Source organism: Heterodontus francisci, chromosome 36, assembly GCF_036365525.1.
Source record: "Heterodontus francisci isolate sHetFra1 chromosome 36, sHetFra1.hap1, whole genome shotgun sequence".
Taxonomy (NCBI): Eukaryota; Metazoa; Chordata; class Chondrichthyes; order Heterodontiformes; family Heterodontidae; genus Heterodontus; species Heterodontus francisci.
This window is the reverse complement of record NC_090406.1, coordinates 13,392,413-13,409,355: the sequence shown is the minus strand read 5'-3', so window position 1 is coordinate 13,409,355 and position 16,943 is coordinate 13,392,413. Positions and strand designations below refer to the sequence as shown.

At 41.0% G+C, this 16,943-nt stretch overlaps 1 protein-coding gene across 1 annotated transcript in view; it reads left to right on the top strand.

Moving 5' to 3' along the window:
• Positions 1-9,853, top strand: part of LOC137351601 (ADAMTS-like protein 5) — a 109,265-nt gene extending 99,412 nt beyond the window's left edge. The window contains exons 10-13 of the mRNA XM_068016191.1: positions 1,505-1,715; positions 4,452-4,556; positions 6,832-6,903; positions 8,417-9,853. Coding sequence (XP_067872292.1) covers positions 1,505-1,715; positions 4,452-4,556; positions 6,832-6,903; positions 8,417-8,724 — 696 coding nt within the window. The 3' untranslated portion in view covers positions 8,725-9,853. The remainder of the gene's footprint in view (positions 1-1,504; positions 1,716-4,451; positions 4,557-6,831; positions 6,904-8,416) is intronic.
• Positions 9,854-16,943: the final 7,090 nt, after the last annotated feature.

Below are 16,943 nucleotides of genomic sequence, written 5' to 3'. Positions count from 1 at the left end.
GTACAAATCTTCATGTAAAATGTGTGGTGATTGTTTATCATGATAGAGTGATCATTATTCATCTGCTGGTGGGTATTTTTGTAGTGCTGAAAGTAACAGTACGATTACACATGGATGGAAGTGTGATAGGCTCTTCTTAGTCTGCAATCCCATGAGGTGGTGTCCTTCATGACTGTCGAACCATCCTAGCAACCCTGGAGAGATTTCCTCAACTCAATAAAACTTCTAAAATTATCCTCTGCTGTCTTTGACAATTTACAATAGAAAAAATGGTTAACCCGACATGTTTACTTAAAAGTCAGTGTTCTCTCAATTCAAAGATTTGGAAATAAACCAATGCTGGTTCAATAGGTGAAAGACAGAAAGCTTCTCAGACAAATGTCATCTATTCAACCATATTCAGTCATTAATTTTGTGAATAGTTTCTAGCAGTATAGATTCCGTCTGTTAACTATTTATAACAAAATCATAAACACGTGTATAAAGAATGCGTACATGATCTTATTCTAAATACTGAACAAAATAAATTTTTTTTGTCAGATTTGTCAGCATCCAGACAGAGGAGCACCTTATCTTTGTGAATCATAAAGATAATAAGGATACAGAAGGAGGCCATTTGGTCCATTGTGCCTGTGCTAGCTCTTTGAAAGTGCTATCTAATTAGTTCCATGCCCCTGCTCTTTCCCCATAGCCTTGCAAATTTTCCTTTCCAAGTATACATCTCATTCCTTTTTGAAAGTTATTAAATCTGGTTCTACCATTTTTCCGGCAGTGCATTCAGATCACAGCAACTGGCTGCACAAAAAAAATTCTCCTCATCTCCCTTTTGATTCTTTTGCCATTTACCTTAACCATGCATCTCTAGTTACTCACCCTCCTGCCAGTGGAACCAGTTTCTTCTTACTTTCTCTATCAAATCCTTTCATAATTGTGAACATCTCTATTAAATCTTCCCTTAACCTTCTCTGCTGTAAGGAGAACAATCCCAGTAAGATTTAAAACACTGACTGTTAATGCATCATTTAAGTAACAGAAATTCCCATCAGAAAATAAGATGGCCTTCAACCAACATCACCAAAACAAATTACTGATCATTTATCACACTGCTAATTGTGGGGCCTTGCTGTATGCAAATTAGCTGCTGTGTTTCCTATATTACAACGGTGATTGCATTTCAAAAGTATTTCATTGTCTAGTAATCATTTTGGGATGTCCTGAGGTTGTGCAATTCTTTCATTCTTTTTTCTATTGCATTTAATATTTTTGGCCAGTATTTTAATGGAGGCATTAATCCACTTATGAGCCTTTGCTAAAGTAGCAGGCAAAGGAAATGAACACAGAATAAAATAACTCTTTATAAGCTAATTCCACATAATGCAATTTCATCCCAAAGAGTAGCTCAGGTAATCATTGCATTGCCATCCATTTTGAGTGTAACAATATAAAATACAGTTGTCAAAGGTGATCTAGCAATGGAACATGTAAAGGTCAATGTGTGTTACAGGTTCTCCTACAAGAGGAAAACTCGGGTATCGAATATGAATTCTGGCTTCCGAATGAACGCTACAGTCATTACCAAGGGGGCCATAGTCCACTGAGGCAGCCTGAGACTGCTGTTATAGAGGCAGACCACCCTCTCAGTTACCTGCCCTGGGCACAGACCACAACAGCCTCCACCACCACCACCACCACCAGAAAGCCAACCGTCTACCCAGGTACGTATCTGGCTTTTGTTTGAATTGACACAATCACTAGATAGTGAATTTTCGATTTCAGGAGTAATTATTTTCCAATGACATTCTTCCAGCCTACTTATGTTCCATCACCCACACACATTTTTTCTCCATACCTCGAGCCTGAATGGTCAGCCTTTTGCCTGGTCTCTGCCACTGCTGCTCTTGAAGTTACCATGAGAAGGAGCAACAAAGCAGGCCAAGGTGACTTGTCCACCATTTCCTTTTCCTCTGCCTTCCTTGGACATGTGTGCAGCTCCTGCCTGGCATCTGCCTTTCCTGCACAAGTGCACACTTGCTGAATGAGGAATTGTTAACCATGAGCCATTGTACAGTTGAATGTAATCATGAATGGATGGTTAAATCGTAATCCATAAATAGTGACTATATTTACTCTTTGATGCCATGTGGGTCCATATAGATTCGAATGGTTTCCAGTCTGGATTGACTAAGCTGGTCCCAGCCAGGGCAACAATGGGGCACTAAGATGGTTTTAAGGCTCCCTTGTAATAGGCTTGGCAAAATGAGCCATTGTTTTACCTCCTGATTGCTGTCCAGTAATGACTGCTGGAAACTGACATCAGGTGAGGCCTGGCTCAGATGTGATGCTCTCCATGGTCAAATAGTCTGCTGATACCCTCTACCTGAACAGATGAAGAATGGTCACTTGGGGAAGGTGGAAGGCATCTGTGGAGCTGTACCCCAGCAAGTGTCAGCATCTTAAAAGGTGGGGGGTTGGGAGAGCGATAAAATAAATACTGAAAAAAGACACCGGCCTGGATTTTGCGGTCAGCATCAAAGGACACTCGCCACTGACCTCAAAGAAAGCCTCGCTGAGCGATCTAACGATGTCTGTGGTGAGAACTGTCCCTCATCCGCTATGCAGTGGATTGTAGCATTCTTTAATGGGGATTCCCCGCCTGGCACTGCGGTGATGTCATCAAGCTGTCCAAGCAGCCAGTCACATTAAAGAATTCTCACAGACAGCCAACCAGGAAATAAAAAAGCACTAATAAATCAAATCACTTTTAAAAAATTTTACATTCAGCCAAATAAAGATTGGGACATAGAAAAGGGGCAATGGTTGAAGCTGAAATAGCATGAAAAACTTTTCAAAAAGTATTTTAAAAACTTAGTTTAAAAAATCTTGTAATTAACCTCAATGGTGATATTTAACAAAACTCCACAAATAGAAAATTATTTTTTCAGGGCCAGATTTGCTGTTCAACAATAGTTATTATGTACGTTGCTGTTTAAAACACAGTTACAGCTGATTGAACAAGGTACAACTTTTTATGGGGCTTCGAAAAGCAATGTAAGAGCAGAAAAGGTGAATTTCTCACTGATTTCAATGATTACTGGCTCTGGGGGAGGGTAGGTGAGGGGGATCCACAGCATAGCCTATAGCAGGGCCTTGAGTGACAGACCAGGATTTCCGCACTAATCTGCGCATGTGCTGCATTCTGAAGTTGCAGTCAGTTTCGCGGGTAACAACGACAAACGCTGATAGTTCACCAGCAAATCCCACAACGTCCCCTGCAAAAATCCAAGCCAGCAGGTTTTGAAATAAAATACAAAGGATTCTGAGCATTCTCACTGTACACAAGAAATGGTAGATAAGGTACACGGACGAGAACTGAATGAGGGCAGGGATCACTTATTTATCCATTCTCACCTTTAAGCACTTTGCATTTTATGATAAATTCACTGCTGCTGTATTCCCAGTGGAGAGTCACAATCATGGGCAGTGCAGTTTGGAGAATCATCCCTATAGGGTTGTAGCCCCATCTCCAACCTGAGCCCCCTTCAGGTAGTTTCCCACTGAGAATACATGATCAGTGATACTCTGTAATGTTGCAGAAATGCTTTTTATTGAATGTGACTCATGAAATAAAATAAAATTATGAGGCTTTTGAATCTCCTTATAACTTGAATTTCACTCCGTTTTTGCAGAAGACTATTTTTGCATTCCTTTCAGGGGTCATAAATATAAGATAGTCATTAATGAATCCAATAAGGAATTCAGCAGAGACGAATTTATCCAGAGAGACTTTAGACTGCAGAACCTGCTACTACATGCGGGTAGTTGAGGCAAATAGCACACAGATACATTTAAGGGGAAGCTGGTCAAGTACAGGAGAGAGAAAGGAATAGAAGGGTATGCTGACCGGGTTAGATGGAGGAGGGTGGGAAGTGGCTCATGTGGAGCATAAACACCAGCATGGAAATGTTGTGCCAAATGGCCTGTCTCTGTACAGTTAATTCTATGTTGTATACTAGCCTTCAGTGAAGAGGAATTAAAGGGGAAAATGGTGTGGGATTGCAGACGATAGGATTTTTAATAAAATGTACATAATAACAGGGACCAGCCACAACCAACTGTATGAAAGTTAGGGGTGAGCAAAACTCTGGAAATCACTAAGGGCACAAGAAAAAGCTGGAGAGTTTGTGCCAGGGTTCAAAGAGCAAACCCAGGGCTTTCCCATGCCTAATAGGTGTTCTAACAGTGCCTGATTCATTAGACAATTCTGTATTTCACCCTCTCTGCTTATGAGTCCCAACCAATGATACAGTTGGGAAGACCACTACAGGTAGGAGCGCTGAAGGAACTGTCAGGCATTCCTTACAGACTCATTGGATTGAGGCAAGGTGTTAGGGTTGTCGTGTTACTGACCAAAGCACAGATCTAAATGTTTTCCCCTGCCCCTTTCTCTTCAGGCTGGATTCACCCTGCACAGCGACCACCAGTGCGTCCCCATCAAGATAATTATTTACAAAACATATCACCGAGGGATCCCATCCAGCCCACCAGCCATCAGCCCAGTGAGTGAAAGCATCGAAGGCACTGCCAGAACCAGGCCCACTGGACTGGCTTTGTGTTTCTTTATTATCTGTTTTATTTGCCTCTCCCAGGAAACAACATGGCTGTCATTGGATGGGTGGATGTTGGGAATCATGATGTGGAGGCCATAATGACAATAATAAAACCTCAATGGACCAGCTGATCTAGCATTTACATATGTTATATATATAATGCAGAAAGCTATATCTTACCTTATAAAATTATTGGAATATCCAAAAACATTTTGTAGCCAATGCCCTGCTGGGACCACAGAATCAAAAAAGTAACTTAACAAAGAAAGGACATGAATTGAGGTTGAAAAGTAAAAGAGTTGCCATGACCAATGGCAGTGCAAACTCAAAAGGCCAAATGGCTTGCTCATGTTCCTATATAATTTCAATTTCCTGAAATATTTCAGTGAGCTCTGCAAAGTGAATTTCCAATGACCAAATAAGTTTCAATATTCATTAAATAGACTTGAGATGCCTTTAATGGTGGAACTGTTTGTGCTTACAGAGTTGTTTAAGTGTTGAGAGGATTAGCCTCACACATAGCCTTTTGTTCGCTATTTGTAGCCAAATCAAACAAGCTCTTTATTTACAGATTTACTGTAAATGGTGACTGTGCACTGTCCCACCCAATGTTGAAGCAACCATTTTGTTTTCTTCCCACCCAAGAGCATGACCCTGAGTTGCTTTTATGTTAAGGGTGAAAAGACCACAAATGCCATTGAGCACAGAATCCATATTTTGTGTTTATAAAGAGTAGTATTATTCCTGGCATGGAACTATGTGCCATGGAAATCCTTCCATTACATGTGTTAATGGTACATATGCCTGATAAAATCTCACCAGCAGTAACATGTCTACAGAAACTACTTGCAACAGTCAAAACACATTCCTTAGTCTGTCGTCTTTGACAGCATTGGGAGATCTGTATCCCAGTAAGTGAGCTTCCTGTCAGCTGCTGAACTGTTAATATCTAGAAAGAAATAATGAATGTTAAACCTCCTGTCATCTCCCTGCTGTCTCTCTCTCTCTTCGAGCTCAATGCTCACCAGAGGTGGCTTGCTACTTTGCCAAGCATGAGGATCTTCACAATACCTGCACGCAAACACCTGGGGAGACGAAAGACCTTCATTCGTATAGTGTCTTTCACAACCACCAGACATCCCAAATCTTTTTACAGCCAATGAAGTACTGTCACTATTGTAATGTAGGAAATGCAGTCGCTAATTTGCACACAGCAAACTCCCACAAACATCAATGTGATAATGGCCAGATATCTGTTTTTGTTATATTGGTTGAGGGATAAATATTGACCAGGACACCAGAAATAACTCCCCTATTCATTTTCAAAATGCTGCCAGAGATCTCTTATATCCACCTGAGTAAGCAAATGGGGCCTGAGTTTAACTTCTCTTCTGACAGTGTAGCTCTTCCTCAGTACTATACTGGAGTGTCAGCCTAGATTGTTGTGCTTAAGGCATGGAATAGGGCTTGAAACCACAACCTCCTGATTTAGAGATAAGAAGTGCCATCAACAAAGCTACAGCTAACACTCTTTAAAAATAAAGGACGGAAGAGGGGGATGGGAGGGAAAGTGTGAAATCCACAGAACTTTTGAGTAACAAACAAGTGTGAGAGATCACCGGCGCACAGGAGAGGGGAATGGAGAAACATATCCTGTGTATCTTCACCTCAAGCAACTCCTTTCCCAAACAACCCATCCCACGAAGAAGATTCAGTGGAGCTGTCCCAGGCCAGGGAAAGGGATTTTTTTTTATTTACATACAGATTAGGAGCAGGAGTAGGCCACTTAGCCCCTCGAGCCTGCTCCAGCATTCAACAAGATCATGGCTGATCTGATTGTAACCTCAACTCCATATCCCTGCCTACTCCCAATAACCTTTCACCCCCTTGCTTATCAAGAATCTATCTACCTCTGCCTTAAAAATATTCAAAGACTCTGCTTCCACCACCTTTTGAGGAAGAGAGTTCCAAAGACTCACCCTCTGAGAACTGAATATAATTCTTCCTCCTTCTCCCATCTGCAGTCAAGGAAAGCTGAGCATCCCTTCTGAACAATATCCATTTGCTGACAGTCTAATAAAGCTTCAACAGGGAGAGCTTTAATTACTTGCTGCCTGAGAAAAGGTTCTCTCTAATAGATGGTATGCATTAACTGACATGTTGACGAGCACTGAGCTAAACTGGTCTGATGCATGTAAGTAATCACTATCTATCTCTGATCTAGGTTACTGTAGAAAGTGTAAGAAATCAAAAGGAAAATCTCAAAGGATTCAACAGTACTGCCAGAAAGACTTTGGTAAGACATCAATAAAACATGAAACCATTACTTTAAAAGTAATAGAAACTAATTCAAATATATATAAATTTATTTTTGGACGCATTATGAGCACTGGTTTTAATTTATAACAACATCACTGTGCTACAGATCATCTCATGCTTGTTTTTGTAGCAAAGGTCAGCTCTGTAGAATGTATTCACTTATCTCAGCATGAAACCATGCTCAAAGGGAGCACAGAATTGGCACTACCGTGCTTTAGCTTTATCTATGCCCGATGCTCCCTTTCAGTGGGGCTTACCAATGGAATGCGGGATCAGTGAATTTATCTTTCTATGTCAGAGGAACTCAAAGAAAAGCAAAATAAAAGCTCCACAGTGGGTAAGTACATTGCCCAATGTGCTCAAAGGCCACACAGACAAAGCAAGTCCTAGGGTCAGCCTTGGCTTGTGCCAATCTCAGCTCGGGTGCAGATAAGGTTCCTGCATATAGCTTCAATGCCCTTGAGCTAGTTAGGGAATGAAAATGAACCAGGGTTGCCACTCAATCAGTATTCAATGCAGTCTGTATGTGTGCATGCTGGATGTTGGATTAACAATCAGCCAAGTAATGCCTTGAATGATTAAATACTCAACTGACACCTTTTAGTATGTATGGATTTCACTCCAGTGTCATCCACTGTAAAGACAGTGAACATTAGTAATGAGCTGTTTGCATAACCACCACCGTTGATCTGCTCTCTGCCCTGGCATCCTGCCACTCAAAGAGGAGAGGTGATAATGGGACCACAAAATGTGGGTAATGGAGTTGACCCAGCTACAAAGAAAATTTGAGCACCTTCATACTAGATAAGGCACCATAAAGACACTCGCAGCAACAATGGAGTGCACAGCAACTTTTGGAATTTTGGTGGATTAATTCTATCCACCTAAACTAACCCACGTTACTGACATTAGGCAATAGCCAGGCCATTCCAACAGGGATGGAGGGAGAACTCATAGATCAGTCACTGGTCCTCTAATGATTTTTCAACACGGAACAGTGTTACATAAGAAAAGAAGAACCTGTATTTATCAAACACCAAATCACATCCTCAAGCATCCCAAGGTGCTTCTTGCCCATTCAATCATTTTTCACAAACATAAATAAATGAATGGTTAGATAAACAGTTTTTCTGGTGTTGGTTGAGGGAGGAATGCGCAGGACAACAGGAGAACTCCCTGATCTTCTTTGAATAATGCCATGAAGTCTTTAACATCTCCTTAAGCAGGCATACCAGGCCTCACTTTAATGTCTTATTCAAAACGCAGTACCTCCAACAATGCTTGAACCCATGGCTTCAAAGGTAAGAATGTTACGAACTGAGTATTACCAACTGAGTAAAGCAGAGACTTGTATTCCTGATGAAGGAAAGTGGGGAAGTGTGGTCCTAGGAAACTTGAGGAAGGGAAAATGGGAGAAAGTAAATTGCCAGTAAAAAAAAACCCTACTCCTACTTTGTTCCTTAAATGTTTCTTCTTTCCTTTCTCACCAGTTTTCCGTGGAAGAATCCTTGGAAAGACAATTGTGGGGTCAGAGACTCGATACGATGTACAAGTCAAGCAAACATATAAGAACCAATACCCCATAGTCCACAGGGAATACATCTGGGTGCCAAACACATGTGACTGTCCATATATTCTAGAGAAGCGAGAATATATCATGATGGCAAGGCGACATGTGAACTTTGAGCAGACGCTGAACCGAATCCTACTGGAGCACAACAGTTTCGTCAGGCTCTGGCAGCCAAAGGAAGACATGATGCTGCGAGACATGGACAAATATTGCCATCGATACTCATAAAAGAAAGTCTATCTTAACACAAGCATTTTGCAGCCCTGTCCTATATTGGATAGTATTTGGGAAGAGCTCTTAACATTGTGTAGGAAAACTGTATCATTCCATCAGTTACATGCAAACTTCCTATTAACCAACTACTCAAAGTTTATATTAAAATACCTCTTTCTAAGCCACCAAGAGCAATCACTGGAAGATCTAATTTGATGATGACTCTGTGGGTCAAGGCAAAAATGAGTGGCACTGAATTATTGGAAATTAGTTAATATGGCTGCTTTGTACATCCATGCTCAGTTGAAATGAAGCAAAATACTACATATTGGAAAGAGCTATTGGGAGCTTTCCAACGTTTGTATGTGATCGGTCTTGACCAACAGTGTCTGGTTTTGTTGTAATGAATGTTCTCTATGATGAACTATTCAATGTGCATGGTATCATCATGCCTAAGGTTGATGATAATGGCAGAAGCTATATATTTAAGCAACCAGCCAACCCAATATTACGCTATTGTGACTGGAGCACAATGACAATATCTCTGCTACACTTCGAAAAATAATGCACTTATTTGTTTTGTAATAGTTTCTCTACATGTATTTGGGACATCAATTTCCTGAAGGATGCTCCCAGGTTTGGACTGTTTTACATTGCATGGATCCCATGGTTTTTAAGGACTAGCAGTCTATTATACCTGGCATGTTCTGAATTTGGGTGATGTATTGTACTGATATACCCCTGTGCCAATTCTTTTATTTCACTTATTTAAATACGTATATTAAGTACCTCACTAGTATACTGAGGCTAATCACTTTGCATGGTACATGATGTATCTAAGAATCAAAGGCATTTTAAAATATTTTATTGTACACACTCAGTCATTAAAATTGACAAACATTAATTATCTTAAATCATTTCACCTCTGACTTTCACATACACTCAACCATTGAAGACATATTGAATATCAACTAAAAGCAAAGATTATAAGGTAACAAAAGGATGTTATTGCACCAGATAGCACATCCTTCACAACCACATCAAAGACCTGTATGTGCCTGTAATGAAAATTTAACAGTGGAATAACTAAGAGGATTCAAAAGTTGTGATTTAAATTAACCATTAAAGGAACAATTTATGGTGACTGTAGGAGCTACTTATTTTGCAATTCTTCAAGTTTGTTTGTAAGATATTTAACTTTTCCCATATCACTTTCTGCTGACAACAGATGAGCAGGATCAAATGTCACCACATTAGTAACAAAAACAGATAATACCTCTTGTTATATGATTAGTGCAAGAGGGACAATGGCGATGAAGAACACTGAACATTGGATGAATAACGAGGATATAAAGAGATGCCCCAGAAAGTATATTAATCTATCAACATCCTGGGGGTTACCAATGACCATAAACTGAACTGGAGTAGCCATATAATCACCGTGGCTACAAGAGCAGGTCAGAGGCTAGGAATCCTGTGCGAGTAACTCACCTCCTGACACCCCAAAGCCTGTCCACCATCTACAAGGCACAAGTCGGGAGTGTGATGGAATATCCTTCACTTGCCTGGATGGATGGGTGCAGCTCCAATAACATTCAAGAAGCTCAACACCATCCAGGACAAAGCAGCCCACTTGATTGGCACCCCATCCACAACCATTCACTCCCTCCACCACCGATGCACAGTGGCAGCAGTGTGTACCATCTACAAGATACATTGCAGCAAAGCACCAAGGCTCCTTAGACAGCACCTTCCAAACCCACGACTTCCACCTAGAAGAACAAGGGCAGCAAATGCATGGGAACACCACAACCTGCAAGTTCCCCTCCAAGCCACACACCCTCCTGACTTGGAACGATATTGCCGTTCCTTCACCATCGCTGGGTCAAAATCCTGGAACTCCCTTCCTAACGGCACTGTGGGTGTACTTACCTCACATGGACTGCAGCGGTTCAAGAAGGCAGCTCACCACCACCTTCTCTAGGGCAATTAGGGATGGGCTATAAATGCTGACCTAGCCAGCAACGTCCACATCCCATGAATGAATAAAAAAACATATTACAGCTGAAGAAGAGGAGAAGGCAGGATGCAGCAGGAAAATAGAGTAGGACAGAAAGATAAGATTAACATGAATACGAAAGCAAAATACTGCAGATGCTGGAAATCTGAAACAAAAACGGAAAATGCTGGAAATATTCAGCAGGTCAGGCAACATCTGTGGAGAGGAAATCAAAGCAGAAAAGATTGACACGGATGGTTGAATAACTCAGAGAAACAGCAAGGAACAGATCATGAGATAAAACATGGAAAATCTGTAAAGCAGGTGATCACTGCTAGATAAACTGGAAGGTATGACTAAAGGAAGACTAGGATGGTAGCATTATGGAGCACTGGGAGGGGCAAGTAACGAGACCCTTTAATTTTGCACATCTGAGTTAATTGATTCCTAGTAAAGGGTGGAGACTTTGAGTATTCCAGCCAGATCTAGTTGCCATTTTAACAGAGTTTGCCTGATTGTATTCCCACCTGCCTACAAACTGAGGAGGAAGATTTCCTTTGGTCGTGAACTGGGAAGGTGCATTTATGATGTTGCTATAAGAAACAGATAGAGGAATTATATTCCCTGCGCTAATTCCCCAGGTACGATGACAGCTCCAGCTGCCTGCATATTGCAGCGATCACTCAATTCCATAATTCCTACAGGAGAAATGTAAAGAATGAAGGAATGGTTGTTGTCTTAATATAACATGTATCCTACAGCAGAACTAAACCTGAATGCTGTACATGAGTAATTGCATATAATCAACCTGAGATAACATATCTTTATCATGTAAAGAAAGAAAGACAGATATTGCATTTTATATGGTCTGTTTCTTGACCTCACGACATCCAAAAGCATTTTACGGCCAATGAAGTATTTTTGAAGTGAAGTTACTGTTACAATGTAGGAAACAAGCCAAATATGTCATACCATCAGGTGGACAGTATTATTTTGGGGGGGGGTTGGTGGGGGGCGGGGTTGGTGTGTACCACACAGAGAACCCATCATCATGTTTAAGAATCTCCTATGCAAGCTATAGAGAAATTGATACTCATCTGTAAGACTCCTGTTTGCTAAATATAGCATGTGCATTCTCTCTCCGTAGGAACATATCACACTTAGCTGAATGCAAAGAGCTTAGTTATAGGATGGCAGAGCCTAGACATTGAAATTAATGGCGAGGAAACTTGGGCTATTTCTGTAATGCACACGGCCCAACGCTCTGGCAGTAAAATTGAAGATTATCCCCAGAGAAGCTTTGGTCTGCACAGGAGTTTTGCAATTTAGCCAAGCAAAACAACAACAACAACTTGCATTTATATAGTGCCTTTAACGTACTCAAAGTCACAAGGCACTTCACAGGAGCATTATAAACCAAAATTCAACACCAACCTACATAAGGAGATATTAGGACTGTTGACCAAAGAGGTAAGTTTTAAGGAATGTCTTAAAGGAGAGAGTGATAGAGAAATGGAGATTAAGGGAGGAATTTCCAGATCTTAGGGCCTCGACAGCTGATGGCATAGCAGCCAATGGTGCAGCAATTAAAACTGGAGATGTGCAAAAGGCCAGAATTGGAGGAGTACAGAGATCTCAGAGGGTTGTAGTGCTGGAGGAGGTTACAGAGACAGGGTGAGACGAAGCTATGGAGGGATTTGAAAACGAGGAAGAGGTATTGCTGGACCATACACCTTACAGGTCACTTGTAAGATTCCTGCTGCTTGTCCAGCTAGAGCTGTCTTATCCATTAGGGCTTTGGCCTGCAGGGCCTCTGACCATCCTTCTAGCCAGTCACAAAGAAACTATATCATAGCATTAAAACAGCTGCAGAGACTCCACAAGAATCTTCAATTATAATTTCCCTTATTTCTCCTTGGAGTACAAAGTTAATGACAATTCCAGGTGCACACCAATTTAAATTGGGAAGAGACAGTGAAAAAGTCAGGAGAGACACTGAGAAAGCAGAAGAAAAGTGTAAAATGACTGAGTGAGAAAACATGAGGGGATCCAAAGAGAAATAGAGGAAATTTATGTTGACAGAAACAATTAGCAAAAGAGACACAATAGAAGAAAAGAGAATGGGAGAGCAACAAAGCAAATTGGAAATGCTTGAAACTTACCTTTCAACATACTGAAATCATTTACCATGTAATTCCTTAGTCATTTACTAATTTAAAATATCTTAGCAGTTTAATTGTTATAGGCAGTGCATTCTGACTTGTGTGGATATAAGAAAAGCATCAGGACTGGAATTAACATCATTGCAGGGAGATTTGCTAGTGCTGTTGGGGAGGGTTTAAACTAGCTTGTCAGGGGGATGGGAACCAGAGGGTGGTTCAAATTGGAAGGAAGTAAAGCTGGTAACGGAGATAGAAAAGTAGCAAGTAACATTAGAAGGCAGGTGAAACAAAGGCGAGCATCAACTAGTCTTAGAATGCAGAATGTCAAGAAGCCAAGGTTAAGGGCATTCTACCTGAAAGCATGCAGCATTCGCAACAAGGTAGATGACCTAAAGGCCCAAATAGAGGTAAATGGGTATGATCTAATTGCCATAACAGAAACATGGCTACAGGGTTGCCAAGACTGGGAACTGACTATTCAAGGACATTCGACATTTAGGAAGGACAGGCAAAAAGGAAAAGGAGGTGGTGATGAGCTGATAATAGAAACATTGAAGCATAGAAAATAGGAGCAGGAGTAGGCCATTCAGCCCTTCGAGCCTGCTCCGCCATTCATTATGATCATGGCTGATCAGCCAACTCAATAACCTGTTCCCACTTTCACCCCATACCCTTTGATCCCTTCAGACCCAAGAGCTATATCTAACTCCTTCTTGAAAACATACAATGTTTTGGCCTCAACTGCTTTCTGTGGTAACAAATTCCACAGGCTCACCACTCTCTGGGTGAAGAAATTTCTCCTCATCTCAGTCCTGAAAGGTTTACCCTGTATACTTAGACTATAACCCCAGTTCTGGACTCCCCCACCATCGAGAACATCCTTCCTGCATCTACCCTGTCAAGTCCTGTTAGAATTTTATAGGTTTCTATGAGATCCCCCCTCACTCTGCTGAACTCCAGCGAATATAATCCTAACAGACTCCATCTCTCCTCATACGTCAGTCCCACCATCCCAGGAATCAGTCTGGTAAACCTTCGCTGCACTCCCTCTATAGCATGAACATCCTTCCTCAGATAAGGAGACCAAAACTGCACACAATATTTCAGGTGTGGCTTCACCAAGGCCCTGTATAATTGCAGCAAGACATCCTTGCTCCTGTACTCGCATCCTCTCGCTATGAAGGCCAACATACCATTTGCCTTTTTTACCGCCTGTTGCACCTGCATGCTTACCTTCAGCGACTGGTGTATGAGAACACCCAGGTCTCGCTGCATATTCCCCTCTCTCAGTTTATAGCCGTTCAGATAATAATCTGCCTTCCTGTTTTTATCCACATTATACTGCATCTGCCATGCATTAGCCCACTCACTCAACTTGTCCAAATCACCCTGAAGCCTCTCTGCATCCTCCTCACAAATCACCCTCCCACCCAGTTTTGTGTCATCTGCAAATTTGGAGATATTACATTTAGTTCCCTCATCTAAATCATTAATATATATTGTGAATAGCTGGAGTCCTAGCACCGATCCCTGCCGCACCCTACCAGTCACTGCCTGCCATTCGGAAAAAGACCCATTTATCCCTACTCTTTGTTTCCTGTCTGCCAACCAATTTTCTATCCATCGCAATACACTACCCCAAATCCCATGCGCTTTAATTTTACATGCTAATCTCTTATGTGGGACTTCGATGAAAGCCCTCTGAAAGTCCAAATAAACCACATCCACTGGCTCCCCCTCATCAACTCTACTAGTTGCATCGTCAAAGAATTCTACAAACTAGATTTGTCAAGCATAATTTCCCTGTGGTAAATCCATACTGACTCGGCCCGATTCTACCATTGTTCTCTAAGTGCTCTGCTATAAAATCTTTGATAATAGAATTGTCCCCACTACCAACATCAGGTTGACTCGTCTATAATTCCCTGCTTTCTCCCTACCTCCCTTTTTAAATAGTGGGGTTATCCACTATAAGGGATGTTATCAGTACATTAGTAAGGGAGAATCTCACATCAGAAGAACAAAATGTGGAATCTTTTTGGATGGAGCTAAGAAACAGCGAGGGGCAGCAAACATTGATACGAGTTGTCAATTGGCAACCAAACAGTAGTGGTAGTGTGGGGCACGGTATTAATCAGGATATTAGAGCAGCATGTGGCATGAGTAATACGGTAATCATGTATGACTTCAATCTGCATATAGACTGGGTAAACCTAACGAGAACTAATGCTTCAGAACAAGTTTCTGGAGTATGTTAGGGATGGTTTTCTAGAGCAGTACGTTGAGGAACCGACTAGAGAACAGGCTACTTTAGATCTAATGTTATGTAATGAGAAAGGGCTAATTAATAATCTTGTTGTAAAAGAATCTTTAGGGATGAGTGACCATAATATGATAGAATTTTACATTTTGTTTGAAAGTGAGGTGGTTCAATCTGTTAAATTTGAACAAAGGAAATTATGAAAATATGAGGGGCAAATTGGCTGAGGTGGATTGGGAAAAAACATTAAAAGGTATGACCGTACATAGGCAATGGATAGTCTTTAAAGAATTATTACATAGTTTACAGCAACTATACATTCCTTCAAGGCACAAAAACCCCAAAAGTAAAGGCAGTCAACCATAGATAACAAAGGAAGTTGAGGATTGTATAAGATTAAAAGAAAAGGCCTACAATGTTGGCAGAAATAGTAGTAAACCTGAGGATTGGGAGGATTTTATAATACAGCAAAGGAGGATGAAGAAACTGATAAAGAAAGGGAGAATAGAATATGAATGCAAGCTAGAAAAAAATATAAGAACGGACTGTAAAAGCTTCTATTTGTATGTAAAAAGGAAAAATTTGGCTAAGACAAATGTGGGTCCATTACAGGCAGAGTCAGGAGAATTTATAATGGGGAATAGAGAAATGGCAGAAAAGCTAAATGATTACTTTGTGTCTGTCTTCACTGAGGAAGATACAAGAAATCTCCCAAAATTAGAGACCCAAGAGATTGGAGGGAATGAGGAATTGACGGAAATTAGTATTAGTAAGAAGGTCGTATTAGGGAAATTAATGGGGCTGAAGGTTGATAAGTCCCCAGGACCTGATATTCTACATCCAAGAGTGTTGAAAGAGGTAGCTATGAATATAATGGATGCATAGGTGATCATCTTCTAAACTTCTATAGATTCTGGAGTGGCTCCTGAAGATTGGAAGGTCGCAAATGTCACCCCACTATTTAAGAAGGGAGGGAGAGAGAAAACAGGGAATTACAGGCCTGTTAGCCTTACATCAGTCATTGGGAAAATGCTAGAATCTATTCTATAGGATGTGATAAATGGACACTTGGATAATAATGATCTGATTGGGCATAGTCAACATGGATTAATGAACGGGAAATCATGTTTGACGAACCTGTTAGAGAACTTTGAGGATGTTACTAACAGAATTGATAAAGGGAGTCCGTGGACGTGGTATATTTGGATTTTGAAAAGGCCTTTGATAAAGTCCTCCGCAGAAGGTTGGTTAGCAAAATTAAAGCACATGGGATAGGAGGTAATATACTGGCATGGATTAAGGATTGGTTAACAGGCAGAAAACAGAGAGTAGGAATAAATGGGTCATTCTTGTATTGGCAGGCTGTGACTAGTGGGGTACTGCAGGGATCAGTGCTTGGGCCCCAGCTGTTCACAATATATATCAATGATTTGGATGTGGGGACCAAATGTAGTATTCCCAAGTTCGCGGATGACACAAAACTAGGTGGAAATGTGTGTTGTGAGGAAGATGCAAAGCAGCTTCAGGGGGATTTGGACAGACTTAGTGAGTGGGCAAGAACGTGACAGATGGAATAAAATGTGGAAAAATGTGAGGTTATCCACTTTGGTAGGAGGAACAGATGTGCCAATTATTTCTTAAATGGTAAGAGAATAGAAAGTGTTGATGTAAAAGGGACATGGGTGTCCTTGTCAATAAGTCACTGAAAGCTAACATGCAGGTGCACCAAGCAATTAAGAAGGCTGACGGCACGTTAGCCTTTATCGCAAAAGGATTTAAGTACAGGAGTAGTGAAGTCTTGCTTGTATAGAAC